This window comes from Macaca mulatta, chromosome 20, assembly GCF_049350105.2.
Source record: "Macaca mulatta isolate MMU2019108-1 chromosome 20, T2T-MMU8v2.0, whole genome shotgun sequence".
Classification (NCBI taxonomy): Eukaryota; Metazoa; Chordata; class Mammalia; order Primates; family Cercopithecidae; genus Macaca; species Macaca mulatta.
In genome coordinates, this window is record NC_133425.1 from 77,392,195 (window position 1) to 77,411,982 (window position 19,788).

At 42.5% G+C, this 19,788-nt stretch overlaps 2 protein-coding genes across 3 annotated transcripts in view; one reads left to right on the forward strand and one right to left on the reverse strand.

The window, feature by feature from the left end:
- Positions 1 to 13,876, reverse strand: part of SDR42E1 (short chain dehydrogenase/reductase family 42E, member 1) — a 38,447-nt gene extending 24,571 nt beyond the window's left edge. For both annotated transcript variants that reach the window (XM_077984002.1, XM_077984000.1), the window contains exon 1: positions 13,270 to 13,876. The gene's annotated coding sequence lies outside the window, so the exon portion shown is untranslated. The remainder of the gene's footprint in view (positions 1 to 13,269) is intronic.
- HSD17B2 (hydroxysteroid 17-beta dehydrogenase 2) overlaps positions 12,259 to 19,788 on the forward strand; it is a 64,013-nt gene continuing 56,483 nt past the window's right edge. The window contains exon 1 of the mRNA XM_015126697.3: positions 12,259 to 12,806. Within this exon, the coding sequence (XP_014982183.2) occupies positions 12,542 to 12,806 (265 nt within the window). The 5' untranslated portion in view covers positions 12,259 to 12,541. The remainder of the gene's footprint in view (positions 12,807 to 19,788) is intronic.

Below are 19,788 nucleotides of genomic sequence, written 5' to 3' on the forward strand. Positions count from 1 at the left end.
GATGGGGATGGAACTAGATTTGAAGAGCAAGTTTACTCAATTTAAAAATCCATCAATATAATTCTCAATATTAGCATATTAAATAAGCTTAATCATATGATCATATCCATAGATGAAGAACAAACTTTTGACAAAATTCAACATCCTGTTATGATAAAATTCTCAGCAAGTTAGGAATAGATGGGACACTCAATTTTTAAACCTCCTTTTGAATTATATACCCCAAATTACATTTTAAGATCAACTGACAACTAGGTTAGGTTCTTCTTCACTTTTGCTGGAAGCTGAGAATTGAAAACAAGATTACTGGCAAAATAATTTATTATTCAATCTTTAGTGTCCAGAAATTAAACCAAAATGGGTTTAAACCCTTATCAAATGAGTACTAATTATACTAGTTGTTTTTTTTTCTCCGAGGCATTACATTACCTAAGTATACTCAGAGTTGGGTAAATCACAACAGCGTTAATGTTAATCTCAATATAATACAATATTGTGAATGAAATATTTTTGATAAAATGCTTTTATCTTTTGTTTGTTAAATATATTTTAGGACAACTTTATAACTGAAGATTTAACTCATTCAACTTCTGGAATATGCTCATCATGTAATTGGCAAAGCCATTTCACGCTGTCAAGTCAAACAGCTAAATCAAAGTATTTAAATTATTTTTGAGTTTTATGGCCACATTATATTTAATGATCAGCTGTTAGAAAAAATAATTGACTTCATATTTCAGTTCAAATAAACACGTTAACAGTGTACTCACGACAATCATTTTGTTTTATTTTGTTTTTGACAGATAGACAGTGTTTTGTTCAGTTTGGGCTGCTATTCCAAAGTACCAGAGGTGGCTTATCACCAACAGGAGGCTTATCAACAACATAATTTTTTTTCACAGTTCTGGAGGAGGCAAGTCTGAGATCAGGGTGCCAGCATGATTGGGTTCTGGTGAGGCTGCAGAACTGCTGGCTCTGCGGGTTGCTGGCTTCCTTTATCCTCCCACGGCCAAAAGAGGGCAAGAGAACTCTCCAGGTTGTAAGGGCACTAATCCCATTCCTGAGGGCTCTACTGCCATAGTCTAATTACCTCCCAAAGGCTCTACCTCCAAATACCATCACATTGGGGGTTAGGATTTCAGCATATGAACTTGGGGGTTGAGGTGACACAAACATTCAGTCCATTGTCAGCAGACAGATAGAGCAGGAAGTTTGTTGTTTGTTGTCATTGCCATGGTTTTATTATTTAGATCATTTCCACGGGAAAATTCAGAGCATGTTGAGGTGGCCAGTTGCATTGAGCCAGAGACATATGAGAAAGGAATCACAGGAGTCGAGGGAATTAGGCAACTGGACAAGAACATTCTAGGCAGAGGAAACTGCTAGATCAAGGAGGGTGTCCCATGTGTTTGATAAGAAGTAAGTAGGTCCTTGGGACTAGAATGGAGTGAATGAGGGGGTAGAAGTCAGCTGTGGTCTAAGAACTACAAGGGCCAGATCATCCTTGTAGCCATTTAAGGATTTTGGCTTTTCTCTAGGTGAGAAGGGAGACTGCCAGGTTTTCAGTAGATGAGTGATAAGATCGGACTAAAGTTATGAAAGGAATTTTTTTCTGGTGCTGGGTTGAAAACAGACTGTTGGGAGACAAGCGTGGAACCAGAGGGATCTACTGGAAGCAGCTGCAATGCTGGCAGCGGGTGATGACGCCTAGGACTAGGTTAGCAGCAGTGGAGGGAGTCAGAAGTGGTCAGGTAGTGGATACATTGTGAAGGTAGAGCCAGCAAGGTTTCTTGGTGCATTGGATGTGGATTGATTCCAAGAACAGAGTCAAGGGGAGTCCAGTGCTTGCATGCTGTGCTGCTGAAAGGACGAAGTTGCCCTCACTGAGACAGGGAAGGCTATGAATAAAGTAAATTTAGCACATGTAACTTTGGAAGTAGGAGTTAGAGTGGGCTGTGAGATCACAAGTAAGATGACAACCCCGTAGGAAACAGGGAGAAGTTGAGTCTGTGGAACAATATGGGTGGGAGGAAGAGGAGGAGGTTAAAGAGAGAGTGAGAAAATTAAGAGAAGCTCAAGAAAGTGTCTAGGAGGTGAGTGAAACTCCCTGGTGGTGGTGAGAGGAGACAAAGCATCCTTTAGTAAGTAGAGTTATCATCACTGTTGTATTTCCTTTGGTGATTGTGGTACCTAGGTCTGCCTTAATGGATGACCATGACCTTGGTGGCTTGAATCAGCAGCCCACAACTTTTATTGGTACCAGCAACTGGTTTCATGGAAGACAATTTTCCACAGGTCTTTGTGGGGGTAGCGGGGGATGGTTTTAGGATGATTCAAGTACATTACATTTATTGTGCACTTTATTTGTATTACTATTACATTGTCACATATAATGAAATAATTATACAACTCACCGTAATGTAGAGTCAGTGGGAGCCCTGAGCTTGTTTTCCTACAACTAGACAGTCCCATCTGGGGGTGATGGGAGACAGTGACAGATCACCAGGTGTTAGATTCTCATAAGGAGCACACAACCTAGATCCCTCACATGTGCAGCTCACAGTAGGGTTTGTGCTTCTATAAGAATCTAATGCCACTACTGATCTGACAGGACGCAGAGCTCAAGAGGTAATGTGAACAATGGAGAGAGGCTGTGTATACAGATGTAGCTTCACTAGCTTGCCCACTGCTCACCTCCTGCTGCGCAGATTGGTTCGTAACAGGCCACGGACTGGTACCAGTCTATGGCCCAGAGGTTGGGGAACCCTGGCTTAAATAAAAGAAATCTAAATCTATTTGCTCACAGTTCTGGAGGACAGACTTCTAAAACCTATGTGTTGGTAGGGCCATAGTTCCTCTAGAGGCTCCAAGGGAGGCTACTCACTGTCTCTTTCAGCTTCTGGTGGCTCCAGGCATCACCTGGCTGTGGCACTGTGGCTGTAATCTCTGCCCTGTCTTCACGTGGCCTTTGTCCTGTGTCTACCTCTGTCGTCTTCTCTTCTCTTATAAAGATATGTGTCACTGGATTTAGAGCCTATGCTAATCCAAGACGATCTCATCTCCACATCCTTTACTTTGTTACATCTATAAAGACCCTCTTTCTCCAAGGATCATATTCACAGGTTCCTGGAGTTAGAACATGGACATATCTTTTGAGGGACTACTACTCATACCACCACAGAGTATGAATACCTCTATCCCATCCATCTTTATTACCCCAACATCAATGCCACCAAAAATAGCTTTACTGCTATAAATTTTGTTTTGCAAGCAGATAAGAGAGGTTGAGTTTCACCCTGAAGTCAGAATGACATAGCGAAGCAGTGGCTGACAAGAGGCAGAAGGACCTGTAAGAAAGTAGTTCCCTGAGAAACTGAAGAACTCTTGGCAAGGCTTCCCAAGACCATAGAATTGGGCATTTGAGCCAATCTTATCTGGATCCTGAAGTTTAGAAGCGTTCAGCTGATATCAGTGTTATAATGGCATAAAATATGATCATACTATACATTCTACTTTGTAATCTGCTCTCCTTGCTTAGAAAATATTGCAATCATTTTCTCAAATCATTAAATATTTCTCAACAACACAATTTTTAATGGCTGCATAGCAGTCCATCAAACTAAAGTACCGTAATTTATATAACAAATACTTTATGGTAAGCCATTTAGGATGTTTCTACATTTTGCATATGATAAATAACACTGAAATGAACAACTCTCTTTATAAATCATTGTGAACATCTTTGATTATTTTCAAATGGGCTCATTTTAAATAACCATGAACCATGAATTACTATTTTGTGATAGCAGTTTCTGCTCATCGTTTCCTTTATGAATTAAAACTTTTCCTTCAGGCAAAAAAAAAAAAAAAAAAGAAAGAAATGAAGTTCCTGGAACATCTGGCTTATGATGTAATTTACTTTTGTTATTCAGCTCTGCTCCCAAATATTTAAGTATCTTCTTTCTAATAGTCTCAACCTAGGTTTAATGTCCCTTCTGGAGACTGGAGATACAGATACAAGTGTGTTTCCTTCTGTGAAACTTGGCCATGACTATTCATGCCAAAGTTGTATATTAGTTGCCTTCAGCTTCTATTTATCAGGTTGTAGGACCCAAGAAGAAAGGACAGAAGCCAGAAAGAATTAGACTGCAGGAATTTTTGTTGGGACCAAGAAGACTCTTGTGATAATGGCTGCCATGGAAAACTGTGACATGCCAGACCATCTACATAGACTGTCCTTATAACCAATAGAAGTTAGGTATTATTATCTGCAGTACTGGTGAGCAGGTGAGCAGGCTCAGAGCAGAGAGAGCAGGTCTCATTGTCAATTAAGTAGCAGAGTTGGAATTCTAACCCAGGTCAGTCTAACTCAAAGCCACCATGTGTACATCAGTGGGGCTCCCATATCTTTGAACTTTGAATGCTGGTTAAGATTTCTCACCAAAATTGTGGAAGTCATGTAGGCTTGCCAACTTTTGCTTTTGCCAAGTAAGGATATCAAACAGCAACAACCACTAAGTGTGATCACCTACCACAGTGGTCTCATATACAAAAAGCTATTTTAATGCTTGAAAGAGGAGGAAAGCTATCATCTCTGAAGACAGTCCCTTCAATGAGGTGAATCAGATCTTATGGAAATTCAATATGTTGTCCTTGCTGGTGGTCAGCATCTCGCCATGGACCAGGGAAAGTGGGCACTCTCTCCAGACGCCATCTAAGAAGCACTTCAGGAAGTCACGCTGGAATCACTGCCCTGACAGAGGGTTGCTCTGGCTTGGCTGACCAACGTGGAAGGGGATGCAAGGCCTCCTCTCTGCTGTTGGAAGGGGCTGAAAAAACATTCAGCCTAGTGATAGAGGGGCATCCATTCTATCACTTCCCCCTGTTCAGGGTAGAATTCTCACACTCTGTTCCTTTCCAAGAGTGAGGAAAGGAAGGGGAGATGGTGGATGTAAAATTCAAGAAATTTAAGAGGGAGAATAAGAAGAGGGGGGAGAGAGAGAGAGAAAGAGTGAGCGAGAGAGAAAAAAACAGAGAGAGAGAGAGAGAGAAATACTGGGACACATGGGGAGAAACATTTTTATACATGTTGATCTCTTGATGTATTTAGGAGAATTACAGTTGTATAGACAGAGAATCCTTGTAATTATCCAAGAGAAAAAATCGAAACAGAGCTCAGGGATCTTTCAATCTGTCTTTTCCTAACAGAATTCGCTGATTCACTGTGTATGGAACGCAAGGCATGCAGGAGCGTGCCTTACTCCTCACGCACACCCAAGCCTCAAGGGCAAGGAGGGGTCTGTATCTCTAATTATTGGTCTGGAATAAACATTTAGCAAATAATTGATGAATCAGGGAGTGGACTAAAGCTAATCATCAGGTAATCTATTATTGTTTAATTTCAGTGGATTGCCTCTCCCTACCCTTATTGCTTCATTCTTGGATTTATAGTCATAAGTGGCAGACAAAGGCAAAGTTGGCTTGGGAGTGGTCTCCACAAATAGAAAGTCACAGGATAAGTAAAGAACACGCAAGTCAGGGTAATTTCTGACCCATCGGTCAGGAGGAGGTTCCTGAAGTCAAGTGTTATTGAATGAGAAATCTGGACCAGACATTGTACTTGACATTTAACCAGCATTTATCTCACATAACTTTCCTAAGAACACAATGAGGGAGAGACTATTAATGTTATCCCCAGTTTACAGACTGCAGAGCCCAAGGAAATGCTTAGCAGCTGGGCTTGAGAGCTGTAATGGAGCAAGGAAGGAACCCACACCCACCTTCAACAGCCTTCCTCTGGTCCAGCAGCTGTGAGCAGGCCTCCTTGTTGCAAGTGGACTGACTGGTTGACTCACTGGCAGTGCATGTGCAGAAACACATCCAAACACATACACACGTACACACACAGACACCTACACACAGATACAGAGAGATACACATATACGTCTAAATATATACACATATGCAAACACACACATGTACCTACACAGATACAGAGACACATGTATACCTCTACATATATACACACAAGCACATACATACCTACCTACACACAGATAGAGATACACATACACATCGACGTATATACACACATGCACATACACACATATACCTACCCACAGATACAAAGAGATACATGTACACAGCTAAATATATACACACATGCACACACATACCTACAGACAGATACAGAGAGATACACGTTTATGTATATACACACATGCATGCACACATATATACCTACACATAGATACCGATATATATATATACATTCACATCTATGTATATACACATGCACATACACACATATACCTACACACAGATACAGAGATGTACACATCTATATATATACACACATGCACATACACACATTACCTACAAACAGATACAGAGATGTACCCATCTCTCTCTCTATATATATACACACACACATGCACATACACACATATACCTACACACAGATACAGAGAGATACATGTACACATCTACATGTATATACACATACACACATACACCTACACACAGAGATATACACATCTGCATATGTATACATATGCACATATATACATATACTGATGCAGATACAGAGATAGACACATCTACATATACATACACACATGCACATACATACACAAATATTCACTCAAAGACACACACGAATATATAGATATGCCTGTGTACATGCACATCCACACACCTATGCATGTGTGCACATGTACAATACCCTTATACATATCTACACATGCATGTGCACACACACATATACACACATATGAATGGAGACACCCCCACACACTCCCTACATCCTCCCCATATGCCGCACATACACCCACAGACACAGACACACACCTCTACACACATGAGTACATAAACATACATGTACGCATGTACACACACACACGAATATCCACATACCTACATATGTATACACATACATACACTTACACACACGCAGACACATTCAGGTACACCTACACACCTATACACCTGTACACAAGCACACACATGCAGGTATACACACATATACATGCCCCCAGACAGATACACACACACACACACACACACACACACACACCACTCTGCAAAAGCCCTGGTTACATACCAAGTTCTGATGCTAATTTCCATCTGACCTCACATTTGTCACAATTCATGAACCAATGCTGATATATTATTATTAACTAAAGTCTATACTGTATTCAGATTTCCTTGGTTTTCACCTGATGCCTCTTTTCTGTCTCAGGTTTCCACATTACATTTAGTCGTCACGTCTCCTTGGGCTCCTTTTGGCTGAGACTGTTTCTCAGAATGTCCTTGTTTTTTGATGACCTTGACCCAATACTTGTTGGGTATTTTGTAGAATGTTCTGCAATGATAAAGTTGCTTTTTTTTTTTTTTTTTTAATCACATCATACTATCAACATGACTTGCCATTGTTGGTGCTGACCTTCACTACCTGGCTGAGGTAGTGTTTGTCGGGTTTCTTCATGGTAAAGTTGCTCTGTTTCTCTGTTTTCATACTGCACTCTGGAAGAAAGTTACCCTGTGTAGCTCACACTTAATGGAGACTTACACTCCAAGTCCTTGAGGCAAGGAGTATTTATGTCCATTATCTATAATTCTTCAGCATGTGAGATTTGTCTCTTCTCATTCACTTAACTGATAACTTATATCACTATGGATGAATGGATGTTTATTTATATTTTGGATAATTTCTCCACATGAGTACGATATTTTACCAAAAAAGTTAAAAGTGACACAGAAACTATAAAAACTGGAATTTTGCTTGATAACAAACACCGTGATAGTCAAGAATAGGGCACTTTTGTTAAAAGAGCAAATAAGTCTTTGGACACATAAGCAAAAATATAGCTTCAAGGATAGGGGAGGTGATAATCTTATTCTAGTCTATGTTCTTTGCACTGTACTGAAATTGTTGTGCCCAGTCCCGGGCCTAATCTTTCAGGGGAGATGTAAGAAATTGGATGCTATTCTGAGAAGTGGCTGCAGATCCCTGAAACCCTATAAAAAATGGGATCTGACTTACTTGGAATTTATAATTGAGGAGTTTAGACATCTTTACCACGTATTATTTCAAAGACAGAAAAAAGGCATGGTCCAGCCCCAACTACTGGCCATCTTCTCCTAGTCTCCTCACCCCTCCCCACTGTATGAAATAGACAAATATGTAATACATGATATTTGTACAATCACAAACACTTAAAACATTAGTTATTACCCTAATGCTCAAAAAGCAAGAAACAAACAACCAAACAAAAACCCCGTATTACCAACAAGATCTCTGTGATGTCCCTGAGACGATCTGTTATGGCTTGTACCACCCTGTCCATATCCTGAACTTTGGGTCACTATGACGTCAACACACAGTCATTCTTTGCTTGGCAAATCATGCCATCATTATGTTACCCTCATCATAGCAACATGTTCTTCAGTTATTGTAACAACGTGATTTTAAAAATGTTTGAGTTCTGAAATATCTTTCAAATATTTGAAAGAAATAGAACAAGACATCCTCCGACTCCATGTGGAGAGGGAAGACAAATGTCAAGATGAATTTGGCCTAGAGGAGAAGGTTCTACTGTCCTGAGCCGTCGTCTTGAATGGGAAAATCAGCTTTCAGAGGCAGTGAAGCGCCTGTTCTCAGAGATGTTTTGGCAATAGACAAGATGACCACTTGGTGGGGATGTTACAGAGAGAATCCCCATTCAGATGGGCAGTTCCTTCCTCAAGTTCTCTTCTAAACTCATGATCCACCAATTCTAAGAAAGTATACATTGGAGGATTCTCAGCATTTTTTTCCCAGCATTGCTTTGCCCAGCATTTTTTTTTTTCTTTTTGGTGGGAAGGCAATCCTTTCTTTTGGGTAAGATGTTTTGTTTTCAGAAGGCATTTTCCAAAAGGCCCCTCTGCTGGCAGGAGGAAATGGCACATTGACCCACCGGCATCATTAGCAAGAATGAGTTGGTCCAATTGGCTCCTTCTCCCTGGAAGGCTGAGAGCAAGCTTGCCAGAAAAGGGACACTGGCCAAGCCATGATGGCCTCGAGAATAGCTTCAGGACAAAATGGTGGGGACAAACAAGAAACACGATTTAGCTCAATAGATTGGGGGAAATCTTCATTCAGTGGTAGCTCTCAGATGGACCGACCCTGACGTCAGGATGAGGACGTTCAGGGCTCAGAAAGGGTTGGGCTAGTTCTCACCTGGGGATTCTACAATTCCATATATTCCCCAACTGGTAAATAGCCTTCCTTTCCACCACCATGCACACCCCCCCTCCACTAGTCCCTGCTCCTGCAGCAGGCCTCCTGGAAGCACTGGGTCCTCAACTCTGCAAGGCCAGGAACCGGGTCTATATTATTCACTGCTGAATTCCTTCATGGCTAGTGCAGAACTGGCCACGTAGAAGGCTCTCAATAGAAATGTGCTCCTTCCTATATTCATCCAACAAACATTAATTATGTATACATGATGTGTCAGACACTGGACTGGGCATTTGGTGAACAGTAAAGGTAAAACAATAAACAGATAAGGTTCCTGCCCTCATGAAGTTTATGGTCTAGTATGGGAGACAGAAAATGGTGTTAAAATAATCAAAGTAAATATATAATTGTGTCTTGAGCTAAGTGCAACAAAGGCAATGAATAAGGCGTGCTGATAGGAGATACTCAGATTGGGTGACAGGAGGTGACGTTTAAACAGATATCTGAAGGATGACAAGGGAAACACCTGGGTGCTGAACTGAAAGAAGAAATAAATGAATGAGGAGGTAGCTGGCAAGAACCTCTTTCTCTCTGCCCAGAGGAAAAAGACTAAGACGCAGTTGGTACCCCCAAAAATGAGAAAAGTGCCTACCATTCATGAGTACATGTCAGTGCCAGGGACAATGCAAGAATGATGTCATTCACTTTTCAAAACAGCCCTTGGAAGCAGGACTCCTCCTACCCTCATTTTACAGAAGAGGAAACTGAGGCTTAGGAAGGGCAGGTAACTTGCCCAGTGACTCACAGCTAAGTCAGGATTCGAACTCAATTTAAAAGTCTGTGAGACCTGAAAGCTCATGTTCTTAATACTGTTCATCCCCTTCACCATCAGGGCTCATGGTGTATCCTTCCTGGGACTTCTGTGTGGCCTGAGGGTGGCTTTTGCTCACAGATTTTGCCCTCTCCTTGGAAGCCCCAGGACAGAGCAGGTCTGGGAAGTCACAGGGGCTGCCTCCAGGAGAAAAGTCACCTCCTCTCACGTGGACATGCACTTGGCAGGAAACCCAGCCCAAATGTGGGGAGCCACTGACCAAATGCCAAGACTCTCAGCAAAGAGCCATAACTAGTCCTGTCTCCTCACCTGGAAACTGTTTTTCGACCGGAGCTAACTGCCAGGATGCTCTGGGCTGGTAAGGCCACAAGGATTGTGAGAGGTGCCCCGTGGCTCAGAGGACACCCAGGAAGGAATTGGGGTCTGTGGAGTGAGGGAGAGTTCAGGGCTAGCCAAAGACAACTCCAGATCCCTGCCCCTAAGCTTCCCAGCCTGCAGCTGGTAACATCTCCTTGACTCAAATGTCCATGTGGCTGGGAGGGCAGACAAGAGTTGCCATCACTGCACGTAGACCCTCATAATTGCCTTGTTGTCCAACCCCACAGTCCCACAGCACAGTAATGGTTCACAAGACACTGCTTCCCACCCCTTCTCCCTTGGGTCTTGAGTTGGCTCTGAGCCCGGGTGGGCTCTGCTTGCCTCCCTTTACAGGGGGTGTACTGCTGGGTCCCTTCCTTCCCAAGTCCTGCCTCCCCAGCATCATCCACAAAAGGCATCCTCTCCCCTCCTCCTCCTGCCCCTCATTTAACTCCAGCACGTGTTTTGGGACAAGTCTATGTTCCATTGGACGCTTTGTTTTACACGACTTCCTCTTATTCTTCATTCTCCTCCTTTTTAAAAAACACGAATCACTAGCATTTATGAGGTTCCTTCTACTGTTCCAGGCAGGATATGATATGATTTTATAGCTGAAGGGATGAAGGTCTAGAGAGGTAAAGTGACCCACCCAAGACTATGTAATTAATCAGTGGTGGAGCTCAGATTAGATTTGAATACAGGGAAACCGACCTCAAATAGAGAAAGGTTCTCTCTAGCTTCGCCAAAGCCCAGCCTTGATCAGAACCTCGCCTCCCTACAGCCAGGCATGTGGCCCACGTGGGGCACACCGTGAGCCCAGGTGCAGTGGCCCCTCTCTGGCTCAGCACTGTTAGGTGGTGCTGTAGCGGCACAGTGCTGGCTTTCAAGCCAATTGTGAGTAAGGGATTTATTTTTTTCCCAGCCTCAGTTTTTCTTTCTGTAAATTGGCCATAATAATAATATCCACCTCTAAGTGTTTTATAAGGTTGAAATGGGGTGAAAATAGGAAAGATCTAGCACATAATGTATTAATTTTTATTTTTTTATTATTATTATTTTTTGCCTAAAACAGGCAGTGGAATAGAATGCTTAGGAGCAAAAAGCTCTGAGATCAGGCTGCAAGACTGCACTGCTGTGAGATCTTGACTAAGTCTCTTATCCTCTCTGTGCCCTGGTTTCCTCACCTGTAAAATTACTATAATACTAGAACCAGCTTCATAAGGATATTGTATTCAAGGAGAATGAGCCGAGTGCCAGTGAATGGAAGCTGGCATAGAATAGGCTTGCAATAAAGCGAATGAACAAATAAGCAGCTATGCACAGCCTCTGTCACAAAAAAGTACCAATAGATGTTAGCCGCTATTATTTAATTGTCATTATTATCTCTCCCTGGCATGTTTCCCCTCAGGAAAGACCAAAGCACTTTCCTCTGCCAAGGAATATCTTCCTCTACTTTCATATCCCTCTCCATCCAACCCTTCAGCCTGCCTCAGTTGGGATTTGTAGGAGTCCTGAAGCTATGGACCAGATCAGAGGTGCCTTCCCTTCCAGAATCTATTTTCCAAACTTCATTGATTGCCTGAATTTATATGCATGCACACACACACACACACACACACACACACACACACACACTCTCCCTCTCTCTCTCTCTCTCTCTCTCACTCACTCCTGAGTCAGAAAAAGGACTCAGCACCCAGACACACTGCAGGCTCTTGAAGAAGACAGTATTTTCCCGGGAGCTAGAGGATTTTCCTGTTATTCTCTGTGCAGTTCGAATTCTGTCAATTATTATCCAATTAGTCATCTCTCCAGAGGTGGACTGTCATTAAAAAAATAGAAGGTGTGTGTTTGTGGGTGAGTATGTGCATGTGTTGTGTATGCAGGGGGCAGGGAGGGGGAGAGTGGTCAAATAGGAAGTGCCTTGGTATTTATGTTGAAGTGCACACTGGTTTAAATTACCCACTGGGAATATGATTATGCTTAATCTCTGCTCAGTCGAAAGGGGCTGGGGCTGCTTTCTCCCCTCCCTTCTTGACTCTCTGTTCACATAACTCAGGCTGCCTCCGGTCAGCCTTTGCCCACTAGACTCACTGGCCCTGAGCACTTGAAGGTGCAGCGAGTCACTGAGAATGAGCACTTTCTTCTCAGACACGACATGGATCTGTCTGGCTGTCCCCACAGTACTGTGCGGGACAGTATTTTGCAAATACAAGAAGAGCTCGGGGCAGCTGTGGAACTGGATGGTCTGCCTGGCAGGCCTCTGTGCAGTCTGCCTACTCATCCTGTCCCCGTTTTGGGGCTTGATCCTCTTCTGTCTGTCATGTTTCCTCATGTATACTTACTTATCTGGCCAAGAGTTGTTACCTGTGGATCAGAAGGCAGTCCTGGTGACAGGTAAGCAGAACGGCGCTGCAATTTTCACGGAGGGCACGATCTGAAACTTGCTTTGCCTTAGCAGGACTTTGTCAAATCTGGCTTAAAATACTTGGCATGGAGTAAATGAAAGCCCTCGCCCAAGTATTTTTCATGACATTGCTTTGGTTCAGTTTTTTCCAGGAGGTGCATTTGAAGGGGCTGGTAGCAGGAGGGAAGGAGAGGATGAAATGCACCCAGACAATGAGTTTGTTAATTTCCCAGGAATAAATATTAATAGGCAAAATGGCAATATTTCATGTGTTCTGTTGTACCCAGGAATGTCCCATAGATTGTTTTTTAGGCTTAAATGGACTTTTGTTCTGAGATCATTGTTTGGCCAGGTTCTCCACCTGGACCCTTCTTCCCTAGGTATGCAAGAAAGCTTACAAGCCAAGTTCTACTGGCCCCTTGCTGTTTTGAAAGGTTGAAGGGATTCACTCACCTGGGCTGGAGACTTTGCAGTTTGCTTGGCTGCTGTCAAGAACCTTGCGTCCTGTCTGAACTGTTCCTCATTAGACCTCTAATGTTTCTTAATTGGACCAAGCTGGCAGTGTGTCCAAATTCGGTTGCTTGTTAGCTGAGCTGCCAGTTTTTCCCTTCTTTGTGTGTGTGTGAGTGTGTGTGTGTGAGTTTCCCCACCGCAAGTGTGAGGCCAAATTAAATTTCTTTGAGTTGTAAAACTGGTTTGTTTGGTTACGGAGTTTAAGCTTGGATATGGCTGTAATTAGGATTATCCAACGTTATCCTAACCCAGAAAGCCCTGCCAAATTAAAAAAAAAATCAGCTGTGGAATCGTTTGTGGGAGATCATCACCCCTCTGACCATGGGCCTCAGGGTGAAGGCAAGAATGGGATGGGTATGTGGTTGAGAGAAAATCTGGGGCTTGGCAATTTACAGAGAAACAGATTTTGTTATTGTGTTAAAGAAAAACGCTTTCTTGAAACAAAATTCAAGTGGTGCTTGTTGGGGGTTTGATGTGTCACAGAAAACAAGCTTATTTAAATTAATTTTTGAAAGTTTAAGGGGAGAAAATTCAGTCAATGGGATATTTATCTGCAAGAACGTCTGACCTCACCTGGAATCAGGTATCTGGGAGTCTGGCTGGGTTTTCCACATTTTCACTAGAATTCTCAAATGGCTTATCGGTGACATTTGTAAGAGAGTCTCAATCTTCCTATTCCGTGTCCTGTTCTATTAGGAAAGCTTAGGATGAACTCAGGCAAACCACAGGGTAGCTGAGAAAAATGGGAATTCCTTCTTGCTTGTTTATTTTGTCAACATTCTTTATCTTCTGCATTTCAAGATGCAGGCATGAATTAACACTCACAAAACAGGCACCCAACTCAGTGAGCCCACATCAGCCACTGAAGGTGCCGTGTTTAGTGTTGAGTAAGGATGATTGAATTAATTAGGCAACTCAAGCTTAAGGACTAATCCCTACATGAAATGCTTACAGCAATTATGAAAGTTTAGGATTAAGATGAGTACTACATATATTTAAGGATGACTGAAATGTGACTTTCACGTTCTTTGTTATTTTCAAATTCTCTGTCATTTTAATGAGGAATGCTATATGCTCATATAATTCTAGACAAGGTTTCAAAACCTTTGTATGAAATCGAGAAATTTAAAATGAATTCATTTTGTTAGACCAGAACTCTTTAAAGAATGAGAAGCCATGCTGAGTTTGGAATGACCTTTGTTTCACATTGGCTTATGATAACATAGATTAGTATGCGTTTTGGTGGGGCAGGACTGGCAAAAAATGTGGCAGTGTACATCAAAAGCCATACATATTGTTCCTTTATCTGATAATCCAAGTCTTGGACATTTATTTTAAAGACATAATCTGAAATATGAAAACAAAAGAGTAGAAGCAAAACCAAAATGGCACATTCAACACAATCTTATTGTTTAATAAGATTAATATTCAATATCAAAAGCAACCAAAGGGTGATAATATATGGTACATCCTCTGGGTATGACAATGTGCGACCATTTAATATGACAGCCCCAAGAACTGTGTTAAATGGAAAACTGCCTGGGCCAAAGGAAAACTCACAGGAAACCCCAGCTTTGGAACAAGTCTGAGACCACGTCAAATGCATAGATCCCTGGGCTGGGAGAAAAGCTGTGATAACAGCTGGAAGAAAATAGTTTGTATATGGTTGGATTAGTGTACTGGAAAGAGTGTGTAAATGAAAGGAAATAGTTTATAAAGGAAATAGTTGGTTAATGGTTGGATTAGAGTATTTGCATGTTTTTTTTTTCTCCCCTGGATTTCAAATTTCTCTAATGTGATTACATTACTCATATAATAAAAATACTTAAAAGAGAGCACTAAACAGCTAAAGCTCCTTTTAGTTTGTATTTAATTATGGATCCAGGCGAGAGGCAATTACAAAGACAAGTCAAAAAAGTAACTTTTTTTCTCCCCTTTAAGCCCTTGATTTCATTTTGCTAATATGTTCAAAAGTTTGTTGCCTTAGAGACAATATAAATATAGTAAGAAAAAGTAAGCAAGCATAGGGTGTTTGAATACATATTTGTCTTCAAGCTGCCTGAAGCCACAGCGGCCATTCAAATTTTTAAAATGTATGTGTGATGCATTTTATTTTATTTTATTTTATTTTATTTTTTGAGACGGGTCTCACTCTGTTGCCTAGGCTGGAGTGCAGTGGCATGGTCTCAGCTCACTGCAACCTCTGCCTCCCGGGTTCAAGTGATTCTTCTGCCTCAGCCTCCCAAGTAGCTGGGATTACAGGCATGTGCTATCACACTGGCTAATTTTTGTATTTTCAGTAGAGACGGGGTTGTATGATGCATTTTCAATGTATAACTGTAAAATGAGCAAAGAATAGACTGGCATGATTGTAACAACATCTCAACCACAACATAGTGGGAGAAAACTCTGAAGACAGACAGGCTTGGTTTGAATCTTGCATCTACCTTGCCTTAGGCTAGGTCCCCAGAAGCAGTGCTTTCTGTGAGGATTTGTGCGAAAGATTTATTGGGAGGGTTTCCAGAGAAGATGGGCAGGGAAAAGGAAGAAGCCAGGCAAGGGTGTGACATTGAGAAGTCCTCTGAAGATCACCCTGGGCGGACGTGCGGTAGTGTGGATCACACATCAGAGCTGTGCCAACTGGGGACTGGAGAGCTGTCGTCTTTATGCCTTCACAGCTGTCAATCATTAGTTAAGGGCAGTCACCCCTCTTCCCCCTTGGATGTGGGGAGGAGGGGAGATTTAATTCCGTGCACTTCTGGCATCATGTGGACACTGGCTGGCAAGGTGGGTTCTGGCCCTTTGGGGAAAGAGTCACAGGTGCTGGTTGCTGGGAGTCAAAGTGCACCCTGGATTGATGCACATAAAAGTGGGAGGGTTCTGGGGGAATAGGACTTTATTTGCTGCATCTTTATTACTAGCTGTGTGGACAGCTGTGTAAACTTTGGTGCTCAGTTTTGGACTTTGGGACTTCTGTTTTCTCTTCTGTAAATGGAAAATAATACACACACACACACACACACACACACACACACACCCCTACATAACTTATACTACTATAGATGGAGTTAGCAAACGAGAGAGAGAGAGAGAGAGAAAGAGAGAGAGAGAGAGAAGGAGAGGAAGAATGACTGTATTGGGGTGGTGAGGGGGAAAGCTTGAGTAGTTAGGAAGAACACGAAGGAACAAAAAGAACAAAAGAAAAGGTTGACAAACAGAAGCATTCACATATTCATTCAATAAATATTCACTGAGAGCCCAGTATGTGCCATGCATTTTCCAGAAGCAAAGGGGGAAGGAAATTTTAAGACCATGCAATTACTCTCAAGTGATGGTATCAAAATTCCTACTTTTCTTTCATCTTGGACACACATTCACTGGAGTTCCTTCCCCCTCCTCTGAGGTTATGCACTGTCCTTCTCAGCCTACCCACTAAGCTTGGCAGGAGATGCACAGGTAACTTTAATTTTCTATCCTCTGGTTTTTAATCCTGCCCCCTCCAGTCTTTCTCAAACATCTCAAATATTGAGTATTGATTCACCATCTACTGGGTACAGGGCAGACACCTCAGGGCTTCATGGACCACTGGGAAAGACATGGCCACACCCAACTGTGGCTGTGTGATAGGGCATATAAGAAACCTCCAAGTTCATTCCCAAAGTGGATCCCAGGCAGACACAGGTCTTGTGTGTGGGGCTGGTGAAAGCTTGACAAAGAAAGAGGGACCTTGTTAAGAATCTAAAAGTAGTTTTCCCCAGGGAAAGTGGGAAGGTATTCCAGCCTAACTGGTTAAGTAGCTACAACGAATATAGCTAGCACTCAATAAAGCTTGCTTCATTAGATAGATAATTTTTTAAAATTTTATTTATTTTATTTTTTTGAGACGGAGTCTCGCTCTGTCGCCCAGGCTGGAGTGCGGTGGCGCAATCTCGGCTCACTGCAAGCTCCGCCTCCCGGGTTCACGCCATTCTCCTGCCTCAGCCTCCCGAGTAGCTGGGACTACAGGCACCCGCCACCTCGTCCGGCGAGTTTTTTTGAACTTTTTTTTAGTAGAGACGGGGTTTCACCGTGTTAGCCAGGATGGTCTCGATCTCCTGACCTCGTGATCCGCCCATCTCGGCCTCCCAAAGTGCTGGGATTACAGGCTTGAGCCACCGCGCCCGGCCTGCATTAGATAATTTTTGATTGAAAATTTCAAAACTGGATATATTGGAGAATGGATCCAGGAGGAGAAGTAAGATCTGTTTTCAGTGAAAATATTTTATGCTCATAAGAAAGGGTCTCAGGTCAGTGAAGACCCCTTCTTGCAATTATTGAATAATCCAACTAAGGTTCTCAAGTTGAATACCATTGGTATCATCTTGGGGTTTGGACTCCTTTGGATTGCACGTTAGATTATTTAGATGGATAAACATTGACATTGTACTAAGAGACTAAGAGAAATAACATCTCTGTGCTCTGAGCTTTACATGTATTTTATATTTGATTCTCACAACCCTAATAATTTACATTTGTAAACAAGGGAATATGTCCAAAGTCACTGAGCTACTAAGTAGCAGAGATTGGACTAAACCCAGATCAGATCCAACGCTTACCAAAAGCCATCCTCTTAACCACTGTCATTAGAAGTGTTCGATCCATAGTTGGTATTAGCCTACAAAGGTTACCCAGAATATAAAATGTGTCCACTTAACCAAAAAGTAAATATTGAACGTCTATTATGTGCCCATGACACTGCCTAACACAGAGCTTGGCAATTGATTGGGTGTAGAAGATACTTATGAAAGATGATGAAATAAGGTTACCACAGACAGGGCTAGGGATGTTTGCAGAGGGTGATGACTTGAGAAATGCCGTGTGCTAAGCTTGACTTCAGAACTGAGTCTGAGAGCAGTGAAGCGTAGTTCAAGTGAAATATCACTGGAAGTTGGAAATAATGAAATAGAACTTGGTTAGATTTGTAGATAGATGCTGGCGAAGCATGAGCAATAAAGTGATGGTGGATGTTGAAAGGATGGTCGTCAGTGAGTCTGTAATCCAGTCTACCAGATGCTTTTTACATGAACAAATGTCCCCACTTATCATGAGGTTTAAGTTTTACCTTTTCCTACTACAGGGAAGCATAAAAAGGTGTGGTTAACCCAGGTGATTTTGTGAAAGTTTGAACAATGATTGTATCAGGCATTATAGATGGAGTGTTTTGATTGGGGAGTATTCGGATGGCATGGAAATCCATCCCAACTATACTGCAAGCTGCTTGAAGCAGGAACCAGGTCTCTTTTCATGACCATGTGCCTCTTCTCAGTCTCTGAGCACATTAGGCCTAACACAGCGTTAATGAGCGAATGCACCGTGAGTGAACCAGCCATGTGGGTGAAATGTCCTCTCCTTTTCATGGTCGTTAGTTGGACACAATAAGATTGTCCCAATCTGCCCACTTACTGAAGTACTTACCTTTGCTCTTCTTTTTGCTGGGGTCATTTGCATAAAAAGGGCAGAGTGACAAGGCTGAGCCGTTGGAAGCTCCATTGTTCCATGGTGACTTAATTGTTGGCTTGCCCTGGACAAGGCTTTGTGCTGATTTGGTTCTAAGCGTGCTCCTGCTTACCCAGGAAGTGGTACAAATACAACATGCACTGGCTCCCCCCAGACTGCTGAAACTGCTCTCTGAGGGTCACTGGTGTCCTCTAATCACCAGAGCTTGACGTCTGCTCCAGCACCGCTGACCATATTTTCCTTCTTTTCTTGGCCTCGCTAGCCTTGCAAGAACTGCATTTCCATGCTTCTCCCGCATTTCTTTGTCCTTTGACTCTTCCAGGTTCTTCTTCCTACCCTTCCTCCAAGGTAACCTCTGACTCTGTCTTTACTTCACCTTCTTATTTGGCTGCATTCCCTACCCAGTAGCAAAGTCATACCTGCTCCTGTGGTATCAATTGTCTCCTCTGTGAGAGGATTGGTAAATCGTGGTTTTGTATACCTGACATTCTGATGAGCTCCTGACTCATATTTCCAGAAATTTAGCCTGAAACTTTAAATTTGGCATGTTTTAAAACAAATGTATTATCTCCTGTCCTGAACCTTTCCCCTTTCTTTTCTTTTTTAAAAATTTTTTTTTGCACAGAGTCTCGCTCTGTTGCCCAGGCTGGAGTGCAGTAGTGCAATCTTGGTTCACTGCAATCTCTGCCTCTCAGGTTCAAGCAATTCTCCTTGCCTCAGCCTCCCGAGTAGCTGGGATTACAGGGGCCCGCCACCATACCCAGCTAATTTTTGTATTTTTTAGTAGAGATGGAGTTTCACCATGTTGACCTGGCTGGGCTTGAACCCCTGACGTCAGGTGATCTTCCTGCCTCGGCCTCCCAAAGTGCTGGAATTACAGGTGTGAGCCGGAACTATTGCACTTGGCCTCAGTGTCTAGAACTTGGTGGAGGGTGGTAAGTCCCATACAAACTGGAGCACATA